The 16807-nt window shown below is 40.9% G+C and overlaps 1 protein-coding gene across 2 annotated transcripts; it reads right to left on the bottom strand.

The window, feature by feature from the left end:
* Window positions 1-1478: 1478 nt before the first annotated feature.
* Window positions 1479-8966, bottom strand: mvb12ba (multivesicular body subunit 12Ba). 2 transcript variants are annotated; one of them, XM_028418449.1, is made up of 10 exons: window positions 8726-8966; window positions 6249-6371; window positions 5888-5995; window positions 5665-5761; window positions 5373-5502; window positions 5021-5164; window positions 4404-4498; window positions 4209-4264; window positions 3971-4030; window positions 1479-3658 (listed from the first exon to the last, which is right to left on the bottom strand). In XM_028418449.1, the coding sequence occupies exons 2-10, from the start codon at window positions 6357-6359 to the stop codon at window positions 3572-3574; spliced, it is 888 nt and encodes a 295-aa protein (XP_028274250.1). In that variant the 5' UTR covers window positions 6360-6371; window positions 8726-8966; the 3' UTR covers window positions 1479-3571. The 2 variants fall into 2 exon arrangements, with proteins under 2 accessions (XP_028274250.1, XP_028274251.1); XM_028418450.1 differs by lacking the exon at window positions 8726-8966 and adding an exon at window positions 6450-6597.
* Between the last annotated feature and the right edge of the window lie 7841 nt (window positions 8967-16807).

The following is a 16807-nucleotide window of genomic DNA, read 5'->3' as shown; positions in this document are numbered from 1 at the left end:
CTGTCATGGAATCATAGAAAAGCGTGCATGCTCCCTCTAGTGGTAGACAGAGAAATGACGGGAATGTATCTAAACAATGAGCTTACGGTACATTTAATTTTAGAAATAAATAAATCATGTTTGCACCTTGGACTGCAGACATTGCAGGTTAAACTGTGATGGCATGATGATCAGTGTGTGTGTGTGTGTGTGTGTGTGGGGGGGGGGGGTAATTTAAAGCATGGATTTGGGGTATGACAATATAAGTTCACTTAAAAGTTAATTATAAGCATATTAACTCAGTGAAAAAACATCATTTAGATGTTTCACTGTATGTCATGCCATGTTGTGCAGAGCTCAGTTAGCTGTTTGTCACCGTTTCTGGTTAAAATATATGAACACATAAATTAAATGCACATGAATGTGAACACCGATGATCAAACTCTCCTAGAGTTCACTTTGTTGCAGTGCCAGCAGCTGGTTTATAAAGCAGTTCCAAGAAAAAAAAAGAGGTTTGATCTTACCCATCAGATGGTCCCACTGCCTGTAAACATAATGCAACACATGTACACAAGAAGGATAAAAGAGTGTCAAAGCACAGAGAAGAGTCTTTGATGAAATGTGCCCCACACATTGACTTCCATCATTTCTATCATTTAAAAGAAACATGCTTTGTCAAAGGTGGCTGCAAAAGAAACCAGCAGCAGCCGACGACCTCATAAACACGTGTTTATGACGCAGTTTGTGTGATGAGGTAGGAAAATTTTTGCAATTGTGGAAAATTAGGCAGCGGTTGTAAAGTTGTTGTGGTGGAACTGACACAAAGCTCTCTGAGGAGTTGTGTGTGAAGAATTACAAACGAGCCACAAGATGGGTGAAGTTTAAAACGTCGGTGGGTGACATGTGCGTACAGTGCTGGTGGTCTGTGTTGTCCATGAAAACGTGGCCACTTTAGGATCATTCATCCTGAACTAATCAGACTTCCTACGCTCAGACAGCAGATGGTAATTTGTCCTCAGTGGGTGCAGGACACAGATGATAAAAAACACTGTATGTTGTACAATTTGATATGTCACTGTGGATTAGAGTCTGCTGTAGCTGCAAAGATGGACATTTTATGAAGTCTTAAGCATGAAAGCATCCGATTCTATGAGTGAGTTTGTGTGTAAAATCCTCATAATAAACAGTAATTAAAACTGCAACATGGAGAAATGCACACTGATCAGCCATAAGATTATAAAATGCAACATTTATTGCATGAATTCTTCCCCTATGGTGAAAATAGCTTTTATGAGGTAACAGTGACCTTTGACCTAAATGGTTCATACTCACATTGTGTAGCCCACAGTGTAAACCTCTGCACAGTTGTTACATCTTATCGATGGCTGTTTGTTAGCGGGCACAAACTTTGTTCTTTTTAGAGTATAAGATCCAATGTGCTGGCATAAAGCTGTGTGATATCACCATTATCAAAATAAAATCAGCTTTACAACAACGACTTCACTTGATCACAGTTTAATAAAACATCCTCATATCACAAACTCAGCTGATGCTGCTTTGTTCATTCTATTAACGTGATCGCCAACCTACAAAAATAACTGTCATATTGAAACATCTGACGCCTCATCGTGTCACCAAGCATGCAAACAGACACACGCCACCGAGCAACGCTTACTTGTTGTTAATGCAGATTAGTTAACCATTAAATGCTTTAGTGGAACAGTGTAGAAGTTTTACACTACAGCTGAGAAATGATATATGTGTAGCTTATCACAGAGCAGGCAGATACAGAGCTTCACAGGGACATGAACGTTTTAAACTATTAATCATGTCAGCAGTGCAACTGAGTTTTATACTTTTCTGAAAACAAAGATCACAATACTGAAATGACTAATAAATTAGACACACAAACACACAGCAAAAGGAGTTAATCCATCTGTTAATGATAATATTAACATGTTGATAATCCTGTAACAGTCATATAAAGAAACTAGCGACATGAGATCCTTTGATACATCATTCTATCGACAGGAAGGAGAATACTAAGTGAAAACACAGACATGCTGTGTGGGAGTGAACTTAGGCTGTGGACTGAAGCCAGAAAGGCCACTTTAGGGTCAATTTGATCAAGAATGGCTCTCATTGTACATCAGTCTCTCACACATTATCCTCTAACGAACTAACATCCACTAACGTCAGCTTCAGACTACAGCAGATGTCCTTGTGTCCACATGAAATGACAGAGAACACCAGCGGAGGTGACACTATGCTGTGTAACACAGATAAACATGTAGAAATTTGACTGAGATCAAAAAACAGTTTTCCATGCAACCATGTTGTGGCAACTACAACCGATCACAATCTCTGTTCTTAGGCAAGAAAAAAAATACTGCATGTACTTCTCCAGCTAAAAAGAAGGAAACTGCAACTGAGGACAGGTGAAATAAGTCAGAGTCTCTCGATGCTGGGCTTTTCTTGGTGATGATTTTCCAACACACTCATGGTTACAAGTTAAGTAGAAGAAGAAGAAAACTGTTAAAACAAGCCGAGACAGGACAAACTGTACTGTCAGCACGTGTGACCAATTTACTCAAAACAAGAGCACTTCTGCAGCTAATGCGGATGTGGCAACACCTATCTTTTATGTAAAGATTAAGCTTAAGACAGCAACCTAAAAACAGTCAATGCAGTTGAGATATAATAAAGACACTGGGGCTGGATATCATCCCAAAATATGTCTGAGGTGTGCTGAAGTGAAAAAAATGAATGTTCCTTACTGAAAGGTACTGACACCCAGATGCTCATACCCAGCCCCAGCTATTCCCATCAGCTGTGGTTAAATAAAAGTGAGAACAGTGGTACATGTAACCTTTTAAACAGAAACAGTGGTTCTATATGTAATCCAAGCTGCCGGCTCACAGAAAGTGAAGGAGTGGTTAACAGGGAGTACATTGAAATTCCCAAACACAAAGTGCACTCACAGTCACACTAGTATATTACAGTAACATCCAGAGAATAATGAGAATTATTCCCCATAAAAAAGACCAGTACGAGCTGAACAACAAAATTAAAACTCCTTTTCACAACACACTGACTGCCCTACTGGTACTTTGACTCAGCTGCAGGTATGTCATAAGGAAGAAAGGCAAAAACGACATCTGCTTTCAGAATACAGGGCCCCTGCATTTCTTTCATCTCGTCTGTGACAAGTCCTTTAGATGGGATCTGGGTACTTGGACTACAAGGAACAACACTTGAATGAATTTAAAATCAGGATTCTTCTCTGTGTCCTTGAGGAAAATAGTGTGATTTGTTCTACTATGGGCAATTCCATCGTATTTTAAAAGCCAGCACCTCGTTGTTGTATATAGTGGTTTCAGCCTGACGCACTGAGTTCCAATGTTTCATCAGCACAACAAACACACAGAGACCACAACATCTCCTAGAAATCATTGTTTTTGTTGATTTTGTTTTCTTCTTCTTCCCAGTACAGTTGTGTTGGAGAGGTGGGGGTCACTGTTAGTTGTGGGTAGGTTCTCAGTAGTTGTGTACAGGTCTCTCCTTGTTGGGGTTGTTAGCAGGGGGGACACACTCAGGCCTCAGAGCTCAGGGAGGTCCGTGTGGGACTGGGAGGGAGGCGAGCTGCTGCACTGTGCTCTGTGCGGAAACTGTAATCATACTGTGACACAAGGACAGTCAAACATTACTTCACAGTACTATGACCTGACAGAAATCATCATCAGAGGGACCACACTACCCTCTGGTGGACACACTGTGTATCTATGCAAACATTCTGCCATACTTTCATTGGTTATTTTTTCAAAATATCTTTCCTGTAAATGTTTGTTAACACATTCTTCAACATCTAGACCACTAGTGCAGCATTGTTTCATGTTATATAGTGATAATCGTATGCTGACTTTAAATACTGCAGTTACTACATCTGGCTTATAAGCACTACTGTGGTAACTTGATTATGTTTGCTACTCACCTCTTTCTCAATCTCAGCCAATGACTTGATTGTAATGCCCATCAGATCTACCTGCTGGAGCTGTAGATAAAGAATATACAGAGCAGGAATGGTTAGACATCACAACACAGTTTGGACTTTATCACTCAGATCCTTAGACTTGCCCATTTTTACTCAAGTGGGCACTGATGCAGAGAACTATAGCCATGAGGATTTCAAGCTGTTATCAAAACAAAAGACTTCAGCTCAGGTGACTCACATCAGAAGAAGCACAGGCAAACTTCTCAGAGATCATGAAAGGCACCCCATCCATTGCTGAAAGAGACAATTAAAAGACACATCATTAATGTATATGTCTGGCAGGTCAATCAAGGAATACACTAACACACCAAGGTGAGTGTTAGCATTCAGACATTGATTATGTTAAGAGAAGATGGTTGAGATGGTTGCTGACCTGAGATAGCGTACAGGTTGGAGTTCTGGTGCTCATAGTCTGGTCTGGTGGTGTTCTTTCCTCTGAAGCTGGCAGGCAGGGTCATAGAAATATGCCTTGGAACAAAAAGAAAAAAAACACGTCTGCTACATGTCCATATGGTGCTGATGTTCAGTGATGTGTTAAACCTTTACATATACTTTGCATGCTTAGCCTGTACGAGCAGCAACAGACAAAAAATATCATTCAGGACAGGAAACAGCTGGGTGCTTTAGGGTGGTGTCTTAATGTCAACATGGCAACAATCATGCTGCTTTTCCTTGTTTTACAGCTGAGTGTGTCACCTTTTCCATCACCGTGATCTAAAGACAGGGCTGTTTTCATTTCCTTTAGGGAAGGATGCTCGAGGACTCAAGGACAGTGAGCATCCCCTCTCTTTTGATTTAAGACACCCATGTGTATAGATTCAAGGTTAATGGTCACAAACATAATGGTTGACTATGCATCTCAGTTTTGTAATCAGGATCTGTACTGACGTTTGTGGACAACTGCATATTCTTTTAATTACATCCCTAGCAAAAATGCAGGATACATGTAAAATGTTTGATTAGTGAGGAAAACCCATTACAGTGACATACTTGGGCATTGGAGCTGCTGGGACTGGGGCTGGGCCGGAGAAGGAGTTTACATTCGGGACGTTATTAGTGGTTGGCGTGTGCGTGGAGTCCTGGGCTCGAGGTACGTTCCCCATGCGATACCAGATTCCCATGTTGTTGAGCTCTCTGTTGAACAAAGTTGTAAGCATTAATAATCAGATAGCTAAATATATATCCAAAGCGTGTCATTTGTTTTTTGCTTCAACCAGTTTTAACATGTGGTCATGCTACAGCCAAGCACCTACTTGCCTGTATTTAGATTATTCACCAACAAACAAATGGAGTTTATACACCATATATTTGTGTGTACTCTGCATTAAACCACTGTGCTCACCCTATGAAGGTATACTGAGGTGGAGCCTGCTTGGAGCGCCCCATAATGCGAATGTCACAGATGGCTGCTTCTGTGGAGTCCCGTGGAATAAACTTGATGCAGAGTCGCCTCTTCCTGAAGGCCTGCTCCTCTGTGCAGACAGGACAAACACGTTTACACCACAGCAAACAGTCCTTAAATATACGTGAAGATCAGTGCTTGTTGCTATCTTTGGTGCCCACATCTTCAAATATGCCATATATTTGGCATACAGAGATGTTGTCAGTGTATTTCCGCTTGATTATTAACTTACGAGTGTCAATAGTTTCCTGGATCGGGATGAAACCCACAGGTAACGTGTCCTTTATATCAATCAGCTTCATGTCCACAAGAACATTACCTAAATGGCTCTAGAGAGAATGAAATAGAGGGCAGGGGAAGAGGAGGAATTATTGAATGGGCAGAGATTATTGGCAAAATAACAGTCCAGTGAGGAAATACTTTTGTATACTTGGTGGCTAAGGGTGAAAACTTACATTTTCTTTAGAGAAAACTCTGGTGAAGCAGAGATAGCGGGTCACTTTTGATTTGAAAAGGCCATCCTTCCATAAATCAGCATCAAGTCCATCTGTTGTTGTGCAGACCTGAAGGCCAATGAATCAAAGGAGATAAATGTAAAATGATAATTTAATATCATAATTTTAATGTGTGCCTCTTATAACCTGTCTCTAATCACTGCAAATGTAAATCTGTTCATTCACCTGCTCCGCAGAACATTTTATTCTTTGTTTGAGCACATAATGTAACACACAGTCACAAGTGTAGGGCCATTTATGTTCTTTGAGAGAGAGACTTAAACTAGTTTGCCAGATATTCTAAATATTGTTCTGCTCTTACCACATCATATCCCGTGGGTGCCCTGTTCCTGGAGGCTACCACTCCTACTCCAGTGATGGGGTCCATGGGCAACTCTGGCAAAGCTTCAGAAAGTTCCCGAACCTCAGGCATCTTTGTGGAGTCCTGCAACAGAAAACGCTGCACATTACCTTCATAGCAAGGAGAGAATATGAAAAATTACAGTTTAAAACCTAAACTTACCTTTGCTGTACCCACTGGCACACTTGTTTTAAGCTACAGACATACTGGTACTTGCTTATGTACCTTTTATTGCCTTGTCTATCGTACAAAAACAACAGCACCACTGGATGTACACCAGAAATCTCCTGGGGGAGTGACAGCTAATTTTGGAACAGCAGCTACGTTACACCTGCTGTAAGAACACGTCTCAGTGACTCTTGTTGTTGCTTCTCTAACTGCAAAGCCACTGGAAGGGGAATTTTGTACAGTTCTACTACATATTTATTCAGTCACCAAGCACCTTGTCCTCAAACTGACACTTTCACTGAGGTCCCTAGTTCCCACTCATTTTGTGCATCAGAGATAATAACATATTCATTACTAATCTAGTTGCCATTTTACAGACTGGATGACACTTGTCATTGCCAACTGAGAGGTTTCTCTGACTGAGTTATCAGCACAGGGATTATATATCACTCATTTTTTAATCATTGCATGTCTCACTGCATACTTTAAATTAACTAAACAATACAAACATGCCCTTACTAATGACTACAGATTCAAACAGGTCAGAGATTTTTGTATCACTCCACCCCTATGGCAAACCCTCAATAGTGAGCATTCCCTCTGCATGACATCACATTAAAAAAAAAACAAAGCAATTCGTGATAATCCCTACGCTTGAACACACCTACAGACACAACTGTCTGCAACAACTAAACCAAATGGGCCCACTTTATCAGCACTTTAGACTCTATTTAACTGAAGGGAAGTAACTGAGTGTTCAGTATGGTAATAAGAAGCAAGCAGTGTGGGATTTAGACACAGAAGAGAGCACTCTTGAAGCTGCCTGGACAACCGAGACCTCCTGCATAGCATCCCCTTGACGACCACAGTATTCAGTCAGTGAGAAAAAAACTCAATAGAAAGGGAGCAAGTCAATGGGAATGCAAAAATGGAAGGAGCAATACATTTTAAAAGTAAGACTGGTGGTCTGCCAGGTGGAAACCTCTTTTTGCATGAATGCAGAAAAGTGTGTGATCCAACTTTAATGCTCACAATACTCCACAACAATGCTCTGTTTCAATGCAGTGTTTGTAATGGCAAGAGAAAAGCAGAGGGATAAACATTAAAGACAAACAAAAGTAGTCTGCAGCTCTGGTTGTTACACACACAGTTTGTACTTGTGGCAGAAAATAGATGTTCATCTCTGAAGGTTGCACAAACTTGTTGAAGCAAGTTCCATGTTGGACCCTTCAGCTGCCAGCTACTGTAGTTTGTGAACATATTCGATGCATTATTTCAGAGAGACGATTCCTTTAAACCCCTATTTTCATTTGTTAGCCAGTGATAGGAAAACAGTCTCTGTAGAGAGCTGATTCGTTGGCTGTGCAAAAGCAAAGATGAGATTCTAGATAAGGCACTGGCTCCAAACCAGGTCTCAAACTGGCTCAGTGTAAAGGAGGTGGGTAGTATTACAGGGCTTTTTAGTTCAACACACAGAAGAAATAATCAGCTGATTGCAGCACCTTAAATTAAAGTTGTAAAAAAGGAGCCTCTGTTATTTGGATGGAAGACGTTGTTTAACATCAGAGGGCTCTTATTATCGTTTCACTGCTCACCACTATGTCAAACAATAATATGCCACATATTTGTTTACCTTGACACTAGAGCTACACGTTTAAAACCCAATAATGTCAGATTCACAACATACAGCACATAAACTGACCCCTGCCTGCCAGTTCATACTATACTGAGTTGAATGTGCTAAAAATCACATTTATTGGATCCATCTGGGTTAAAAGCATCGTTCAATCGACCGTATCCACTGATTTTAGCACGTCATTTCACATTAAACAAGTTACGCCCTCTGTTCTGATGTTTTACAAAATAACTGCTAACATTATGAGTAACAAATCCAACATGTAGACTTAATATTTTTATTAAACCCTACTTTTCTCAAGATACCGACTTTTGTGTGTCAACTGTAACTTAACGGTGACTAATGGCTTAACAATGCGACACGGCTAACAAGCTAAACAGTTAGCACCGTAGTATCCAAACACCAGCTACGTTTAACGAGCAAAGCTGCCAGATGCTAACAACAGCGTGTTCCTGTGTGGCCAGTGGCCAAGCGTTATCGGCCAGATCATTTTGGAGCTCATCAATATTATTACAAGCATTGTAACATCACACTATGTGAGCGGACTTCAGCTTTACACTGCGCAGTGTCGCCTGGAGACACCGAATCTTCTGTAGCTGCTAATGCTAACAAACTGGATTGGTCGTTCACTTACCCAAACAAGCTAACAGTTGGATCCGACCCGGTCTCTGTATATTTTCTTCTGCGTTCTGTTTTCTCACGCCGTATCACAGCCGTGGGGAGACTCGCATCTTTAAGAAATAGGTATAATCATCGAATAAGTCCAAATGTGAGCTGATCCGTGTGTATCTGCATAGTGGGGTTTCCGGCTAGCGGTTTCTGGAGGGTGCCATTAGTGGAGCTGTGGTGAGGAGGACTGGGATTGGGGGGGGGGGGGGGTAATCTGGGGATCTAACTGGTGGAGCCTGTCTCACCCCCGCCCAGTGCCTACGTACATGTAATAATAAACATGCACACAACACATGCTAATTCTGCAATATTAGGGCGGTTTACAGCTGCCCAGTCCCAGTACATTACAAGTGTGTATATATAAATGGAGATTACTTTGATAAATAATGAATGATAACAGGCAAAAACAGACAGTGGCCCTGGAGTTCAGGCTCTTAGGGGCCCCAACAACTCCAGGTTCACAGTAAGAATTTGTTTGTGCTTGTTTAATAGGCTCGTTTTTATTAGGTCCAGTTGCACTAATTTGCCAAACTTCTGCTAATAGCCTGAATAAATAAAAGATAGAAGACCTTACAGCTCTTATTGTCCATTAAAACTGCTAAAACATGACCAAATACAACAGAGACATTGTTGACCTTTGATGCTTGTTTTCTAAATTAGCATGTAAAATCTATTACTAAAATGATATCAATAGCCTACAAAGTCTTTCTAGTGCAGTAAAGATATAGACTCCACAGTGTATTTTAGGTTTCTGTGTTACAGCTGAATGTGAATCCAGTGACTCTCACAGCCAGAAGAAGCTGCTGATGCATTGTTTACATATTATCATTGGTCTGGAGATAAGCTCTTCATTAATATAAGCAATGAAAGTGAAGGAGCTCAGGGCTTTGGAACTGTAAATAAACACAGCTGACACCACACTCTACAAGTGAAACTTTCACACAAACACAACCACTGTAAACTTCAGCTATACAAACTGTCAAACTGTACTATCCTATAAGTAAAAAAAACAACAACAACTGGGGGCCAGCAAGCTGTATCAACGGGCCAGTCAATACTGTAGTTTAAAGTTTCAAATTATGGTTAAAATTTTGCTCATTAGCACAGGTTGAGTGTAAAAACACAGATGTTACATTTGCCATAATCTTTTTTTATGTTTTATTATAAAAATATTCATTAAAATATTTACATATTTACTGCAACCCCCACACCCACTTACATCACGTACGTCAGCTTGATGGCCACAAGAGGGTAGCATCAACACAAAAGATGATATTACCACAACACCCCCCCCCTCCCCCTTTGAATGACTGAATCTCAGCAGCTGAGTGTATATCCATGCCCATCCTTTTACCTCCATACCATCACAACAACAAACGCCACAGCATCATTACCTTCTTTGGATTACACCCCAAAACACGTTTATAAAACTAATGTCAGTGTTCCAAAGTGTGTGTACTGCTACTAAATTATTTTGTCTTGTCCTGCTTCCATGCAGACGCCAATGCATCTCTCTGTGGTATTTCCATCCTGTTGTAGAGATTTGTGTCTTTTTGATCATTTTTTTATTTTTATTTTTTGCATCATTTTGTGGATATATAATCTTTCTGTGTCTCTTCATGGTTAGTCAGTTCATTTTGTTGGAGCTTTACATCTGTTTGAATGTGTGTAGCTTTTTTGAGTGTATTCTGTGCTCATTTTTTGTCCTTTAATCAGTCATTTGTATCTTCTTTTGTGGTTGTTTTCTATCTCTTCATTGTTTTCCCTTTGATTGATTTGCAGTGGGATTTTTCTGCAGGGTAGGAGGCCACTGTGTTGTTTTTGTGTCACTGATAGCACATAACCACCTGAGCTGAAGAGAAAAAATATTACTCTAATTAAATTGCATAAAGTTAGGCGTTGTTAGCGGAAATCAAATCATTTATTTTCCCTGTTCAGGACGATCGTTCAAAACATTTTCCGAGGAGCTGGGTCTGTTGGGAGAGGGTGTTGATCTCTCTCAGACCCTGGCCCACCTGACACTCACCACCCACAAATGTATTCCAGCAAGAGAAAATTACCTCGGCCTCACAAACAGAGATCCAATCTCTCAGTGCATGACACAGGACAGGAAAGGCTTCTTACTGTTATTACCATGTGTCAACCCACATTAGGCACAAGGAACTTGTCTGCAATTGAAGATAGAAAAGAAATGGAGGAACCCAGGAGCAGAAATGTATCTCAGTCAAATCTGCTGCCACTGAAACATCCTCTCTTTACTGCAGGGCTGTGATTGCTGGCCACAGATGGGTTTTGAATGAGGGTCAGTGATGGATGGATGATGGATGGTGTGTAGGCCTGCTCCTAAGGTGGGGGATTAAATATAAAAAAAAAAAAATGAAAGGGAACATGGTGACATGTGTCAGACCTACCCAAAGATACAGGATAACAACATGGAGGGCAATTCAGTGATTTATTAATTACACATTCTCTCAGTGTATGCAGTGGAGACTGTGAGCTCATTGTACAATATGCCAGAGAAGGAGAGGGCATTCGAGGAGAGAACCATGTGACCACATGTTGCCACAGGGCATTTTGTGACCTTTCAGTAAATGTTAACTACAAAACACCAAAGCTCTAATAATCAGAGGGAGCTCCATGCTCCGTCAGGGTTTGATGTATACCTCCTCTCCATCAGCAGATGATTTACTAGGTAAATCTGATGGTCAAGGTATCACATCATCTCTGAGAATGTGTCAGCCTGAGTCACTGGTGTTTGGGATTTTAACAAAGGCCAGCCTCCATTCCCCCTGAATCAAATACAAGCTGGGAACACAAAGGTCAATAACTTTAATGATAAACAAATCTGCTAAATGCCATGACCTCAGGCGTTATCTCCATGGAAACTACTTCTGGTATGAACCTTTACTGAACAAAAAGCAGTGCATGCAAGGCTTACAGGAATTTAAATCCATGCTAAACCCCATGTACTGTGATAGCATTAGACTAGAGTGTAATTTTAAGGTCACTGCATCATGCATTCACCTACATGTGGTCGTGCACAACAGCGGTCAGTAGAGAAAAACAGAGAAAGGAATGAGGAATAAATGAATGAAATAAATTCCATTCCTACATGTGTAACCTAAAGGCAAAGTGGAGGATCACTGTTCAAAAAACAAGAACATTTTCGTGTCATACAGAAAAAAATACAGGTGGTGTGGTAAACCTTCACCGGACTGCATTTAAAAAAGGTAGCTGATAGCAGCAATCAAATATCTATATTTAATATATATTATAAAGAGTTTTTAGTTTGGAAAACACATCACACACATGGGTGGATTTTAAATTGTGGCCACTTTAAATTGTGTTTCTGTTCATTTCACATGTTTAAGTGTGACAAAATAAGGCTGGCGTGATGGATTTGTGTGAATTTGTCATCACACAAATTACATTTACACAGCTGCTGCAAGGTAATGTTAAAACCAACTGCCACCACTGTACAGCTAGAGAAAAACATCTGGACATTCCTTCACCACTCCCAGAAATTCCACAAACAACCAGATTTTAGCCTAGATTCCTCCCCCACCCCACCCCCCTCCTTCTCTGCAGAGCTTTGGACGTGATAGGATAATGAGCTCGCTGCTCATCAGCTCACTTTTCATTTTCTGTAATTAATTCAGCGGAAGAAGCCTCGCTGATGGTTCCTATCACTCATGCACGGAAAAGACTTTGCTGGCAATAATAATTTATATTAATTATCTCAGGCTGGTATACTGTGCTGTAATGGCAGGGTAATTTATTTTGCTGCCATTTGAGGCGGTGACATCAGTCACTCAGTTGCAGGGTGATTTATTGTGTTTGAGCCCTGAGCTCACAATTAAATAGAGCTGGATAAATGTTTAAAGGGACTGTGTGCAGAGTTGAACAGGAAAATATGCTCATTAGTTTTTCAGCGAGATGGTCAGATTAAACATCATGTCTCTGTGTCAGGGAGAGCTGCTTCATGATGTGGTTAGCTTAGCTTAACAGGACGCAGAGTAAATACTGATTGGAAAATATGGCTGTGTGCTGGTGTTCTATTGAGCTTCATTGGACAGTATACAATAGGGGTACAGAACGCAGTCAATAATTACATTTCAGCTGCATGTTATAAATTATTGCCATAAAACAGTGTCTGTTCAATCACACCAATGTGATAGGAGTGTTACATTTTGACTACAGAGCTGGCAATGTGACCGACTCTGAGTTTATTTAAATTCACCCCCAGACCTCCACTTTGTTGATGAGCCACCAGATGAATCAGACCTAATGATCACACTCTCCAGCCTCAATCACAAGCTGCTGTGTTTTCAACAGAGTACAATCTGAGCACTATTAAAAGAGTCTGTGTGTGAAGTAAGTGGTTCTGGGTGAGGTTAGCAATCACACTGACAGGTAAGGTTAAAGGTCTCTGGTGAAACAGAGAGAAATAAGAGGCAGTCTCAATTCACAGAGGAGGGACTAGCAACACTAGCAAACATCCAAAATAATTGCATCAGCCGATTGTGCTTGCTATGTGAAGAAAATCAAGTGTGGAGTTTGTGACTTATAGTGAGCTATAAGAATGAAATAAGGTAACCAACCTGCACCAACACCATCAGGACCAAAGAGGAAGAGAAAATCATGTCCAACCGATCTTCATTCAGTGCAGATCTGATTATATATGCTGGACTATCAGGGCTACGTTTGAGTCAGTGCAGAGGAATTATAGAAGAGGAAAAGGAGCTGAAAGTGACACACTGCAGAAAAAAACAAAATTAACATTCTATCTCACCTACAAGCCTGTGTTTACTCTTCTTCTATTGAAGGACATTTGGGAGTTTCGTGGAGAGAGTAAACTTGGATGGACCAGAAACTCCCATCAGCAGCTGGACTAATGAAGGACACTGAACTCATTCAGATGGGTATCTCCTCTGGTTTGTTTGGGACCTCCCCTGATCTCAGCCTGTCAGGCAGTTTTGCCTCCCAGACTATGAACGGCTTACAGCAAACCCCAGCTACATAGCTATGTTTAGTTTTATTATTATCATTATGCCAAAGTTTAGGCCATGCTCAGGCTATGATTCTCTATTTCTATAATGATGGTGAAATTAGAAAATGTTCAGAGAAGCAGAAATGCCTGAAAGGCCTATGTTAAGGTAAAAATATCCCAGTATTCACCCTGGTCACCCAAGGACCTGCCAAGCCCAGCAGGCAGGCAGTAATGAGATTCATGGGGCAGCTTCACTGCACTGTGACTGATAGGCCCTTCACTTGGGGCCTCGCTGGTCACTCCTCTCAGACCCGCTCCCCTCAGCTATATTACCCCCATCACCCCAGGGACCTATGGGCCAGGAATGCTGATCCAGTATAAATGATGTTGTGAAGAGGCCACAGAGAGGAGACAGAGAGAGGATCAGTGGAGCCGCAGCAGCAAACACACAGCTACCATGCAATATGTTACCATAGTATTTATTAGTTTACTTCCATATAAACATGTTTGTATTGTCTTTTTAGTCCTTTTAGTCATGTCTACACTGTATCCTAATCCCACATTTATTTATTAATTTATTTATTAATTTATAATTAAGTGTATAATACAGCTGTGCCTTAATGTTTTTGTCATTTAGTTTTTTTATTCATAATTTATTCATATTTATTGGTTCATCTTATTAAACCTTACAAATGTTAAATTTTTAATCCAAGTCAGTTTGTCACTGATGGAGAATGTTTCTCAGGAACTCAGGTTCCTACACATCAACTCAGTCAGGTCTCTTGTGAGGACAGTCAGATCCATGTCTAACACAAGATACATCCATGCTGTTTTATTATTGTATTTAATTTAATAACTGTGTAAATGATTCTCTAAACAATAGGCAGGGGAAAAATGTTCAAAGATTCTTGAATCTTTATAAGCATCGAACCGTCCTGCTCTCTGAACATGGCCATGGTCCCATCTGTCCTCCCCTGGGACAAAGCACCCAGCAGCTGAAAATGGAACATGGGCTGCTACATCAACATGACCTGAGGCAGCTGTAGGGTTTGTGACAGGTCAACACTCCAGTCCTCCCTCTCCCTCTCAGCTCCTTGTTGTCCAGGGTTGACTCACTGGAGTATTTACTTGACATGAAAGATCTTAGACAAACTGTTTACTGCTGGGCTCAGGCAGACGTGAACGGAGGTGGCACTTTGCCAGTTTGCAGCAGCGTCTCCCTGCAGAACAGCATCATTTTGACGCTGCAGCACAGATATACTTCTGCTGAGATTCATGCTGTGCTTTGCCACAGGCTAACTTTGTAAGTTTGCAACTATCCAGCCAGAGTTCCTCAGAGTAAAGTAACCCAGAAAGCCCTGAAGTAGTCAGAATTATACAACTCTCTTAGTTCTGTGCTCTCAAACCTCGGGGGTAAAAAAGTCTGTCAATTGTGTAGAAAGTTTTACAACAGCTTTTTTCTTTAGGCTTTCCCATTTCCCCCTATTAAACACTGGCGTCGGCATGACTGTGGGGAAAAATGTCTCCTGGTGGGCAAGTGGCTGTGATGGAATGGTCAGCCATTGGGGATAAATCAAAACCGTTTGGAGTGATATGCATCAAATGGGTCACTGTTAGTGCCTGTCTTGGTTTGTGGTTTCCTACCTTGAGCCACCCCATATTCTAAGGCAATGATGGTCATTGTCTGAGTATGTATCTAATCAGCAGCTCCTAAATGTGAACAAAATAAATATTAATACTGGTCAACCAAATTCTCACCATTTGAAGATGGGTCCAGGCCTCACGCCTTTTTATTTAAGAGTTTGCTCCACTCCCACTGTTGACAGAAAAATCAATACACATGCCACTAGAAAATAGCTCAGCCAGGCCAAATTGAGAAGTGACATCTCGTAGATAAGAAGCTTTGAGAGGGTGAAGGCCGGCTGATTTCTCCTGAGAGAATGGAGAGTAGGCGAGACAAAGACAGGGAGGCAGAGGGTGGAGGAGGGAGAATGGAACGGTCAGAGGGAGAAAAGAGCATCAAAGGGGTGTCATGAAGCTGCTGTTAAGCTCGTGAAGAAGATGAAAGGCTGTGACTTTGGCTTCAGTCAGGTTCAGTCTATGCCTCCTTTTCAACGTCTGACAGGCAGATAAGGGCTATTGAGGTAATTCAGAAATCTTCACCTTTAGGTCTTAGGAGATGTTCCAACACTTTAAACTGGGCTACTGTAGAGGAGTGCACGATGGCACATAGAAACATTCATTCAGCTATAGTGTGAGACACAGAGACAACAACGTGGTCACAGCCTGAAAGGAACATTCAACATCCACATCAGTGAATATGAGGACAGTATTCAATTGCCATCTATTTTTACATTATGAAAATATAAGATATATGACATCTAAAGAATGATTGTTAGAAAGCTTTTGCTTACAGTCTCATATTTATGCAGCAAAAATGACAATATTTCTATTCTATTCTATCAGACTGACAATAAATATTTTAAAGTAATTCTGTGTGATAACCAATAACCAGCTTCCAAAGGTTTATTTTGATGTTGTACTATATATCATTTAAGCAATATTGTCATTTGGTTTTGGCAACACATCAATGTTGATACTGAATAAGCCTTATGCAGTATAATATAAACTATAATATTACCTTATACTATAGGGTTAGATCTACTTGGATTTATTTGTTAAGGAACTGTTTGTAATGATCTGAGTCCAGAAATACCTAAACCCCCAAGATGGACTAGTGAGCGAATGTTGCACCAAGTGTGCTCTCAGCCCAACAAGAGAGGAAAAAGATACTAAAAACAACCTGTATGATGAGATACATGATCTCTGCTTGCTGCGGGGACTGGGGTGACTCTGACATCAGGCGCTACAAAGGAATGGAGCCTTGACATGTGAGGAGGAGGAGGAGGAAGCCTGGGGTCTGTGCTTGCCAAAAAACAAGCACAAGCCAGCGAATGCTGTGCTCTCCTATGTGCTCCCTCTGGAATAAAACAGACTATCCAGACTACACAGCAGCCGCTGCATCTTATGAAATCTATAAGAATGATTGAATAACTT

This window comes from Parambassis ranga, chromosome 12 (genome assembly GCF_900634625.1).
Source record: "Parambassis ranga chromosome 12, fParRan2.1, whole genome shotgun sequence".
NCBI lineage: Eukaryota > Metazoa > Chordata > Actinopteri > Ambassidae > Parambassis > Parambassis ranga.
Note: the sequence above shows the minus strand (reverse complement) of the source record. Positions and strands in the feature narration are given on the sequence as shown.

Coding starts and splice junctions, on each gene's coding strand:
- mvb12ba (XM_028418449.1), bottom strand. CDS start 6,359: ATGCCTGAGGTTCGGGAACTTTCTGAAGCTTTGCCAGAGTTGCCCATG. Junction 5,762..5,887: donor GAGTTTTCTCTAAAGAAAAT/GTAAGTTTTCAC, acceptor CATTCTCTCTAG/AGCCATTTAGGTAATGTTCT. Junction 5,503..5,664: donor CCAGGAAACTATTGACACTC/GTAAGTTAATAA, acceptor CTGTCTGCACAG/AGGAGCAGGCCTTCAGGAAG.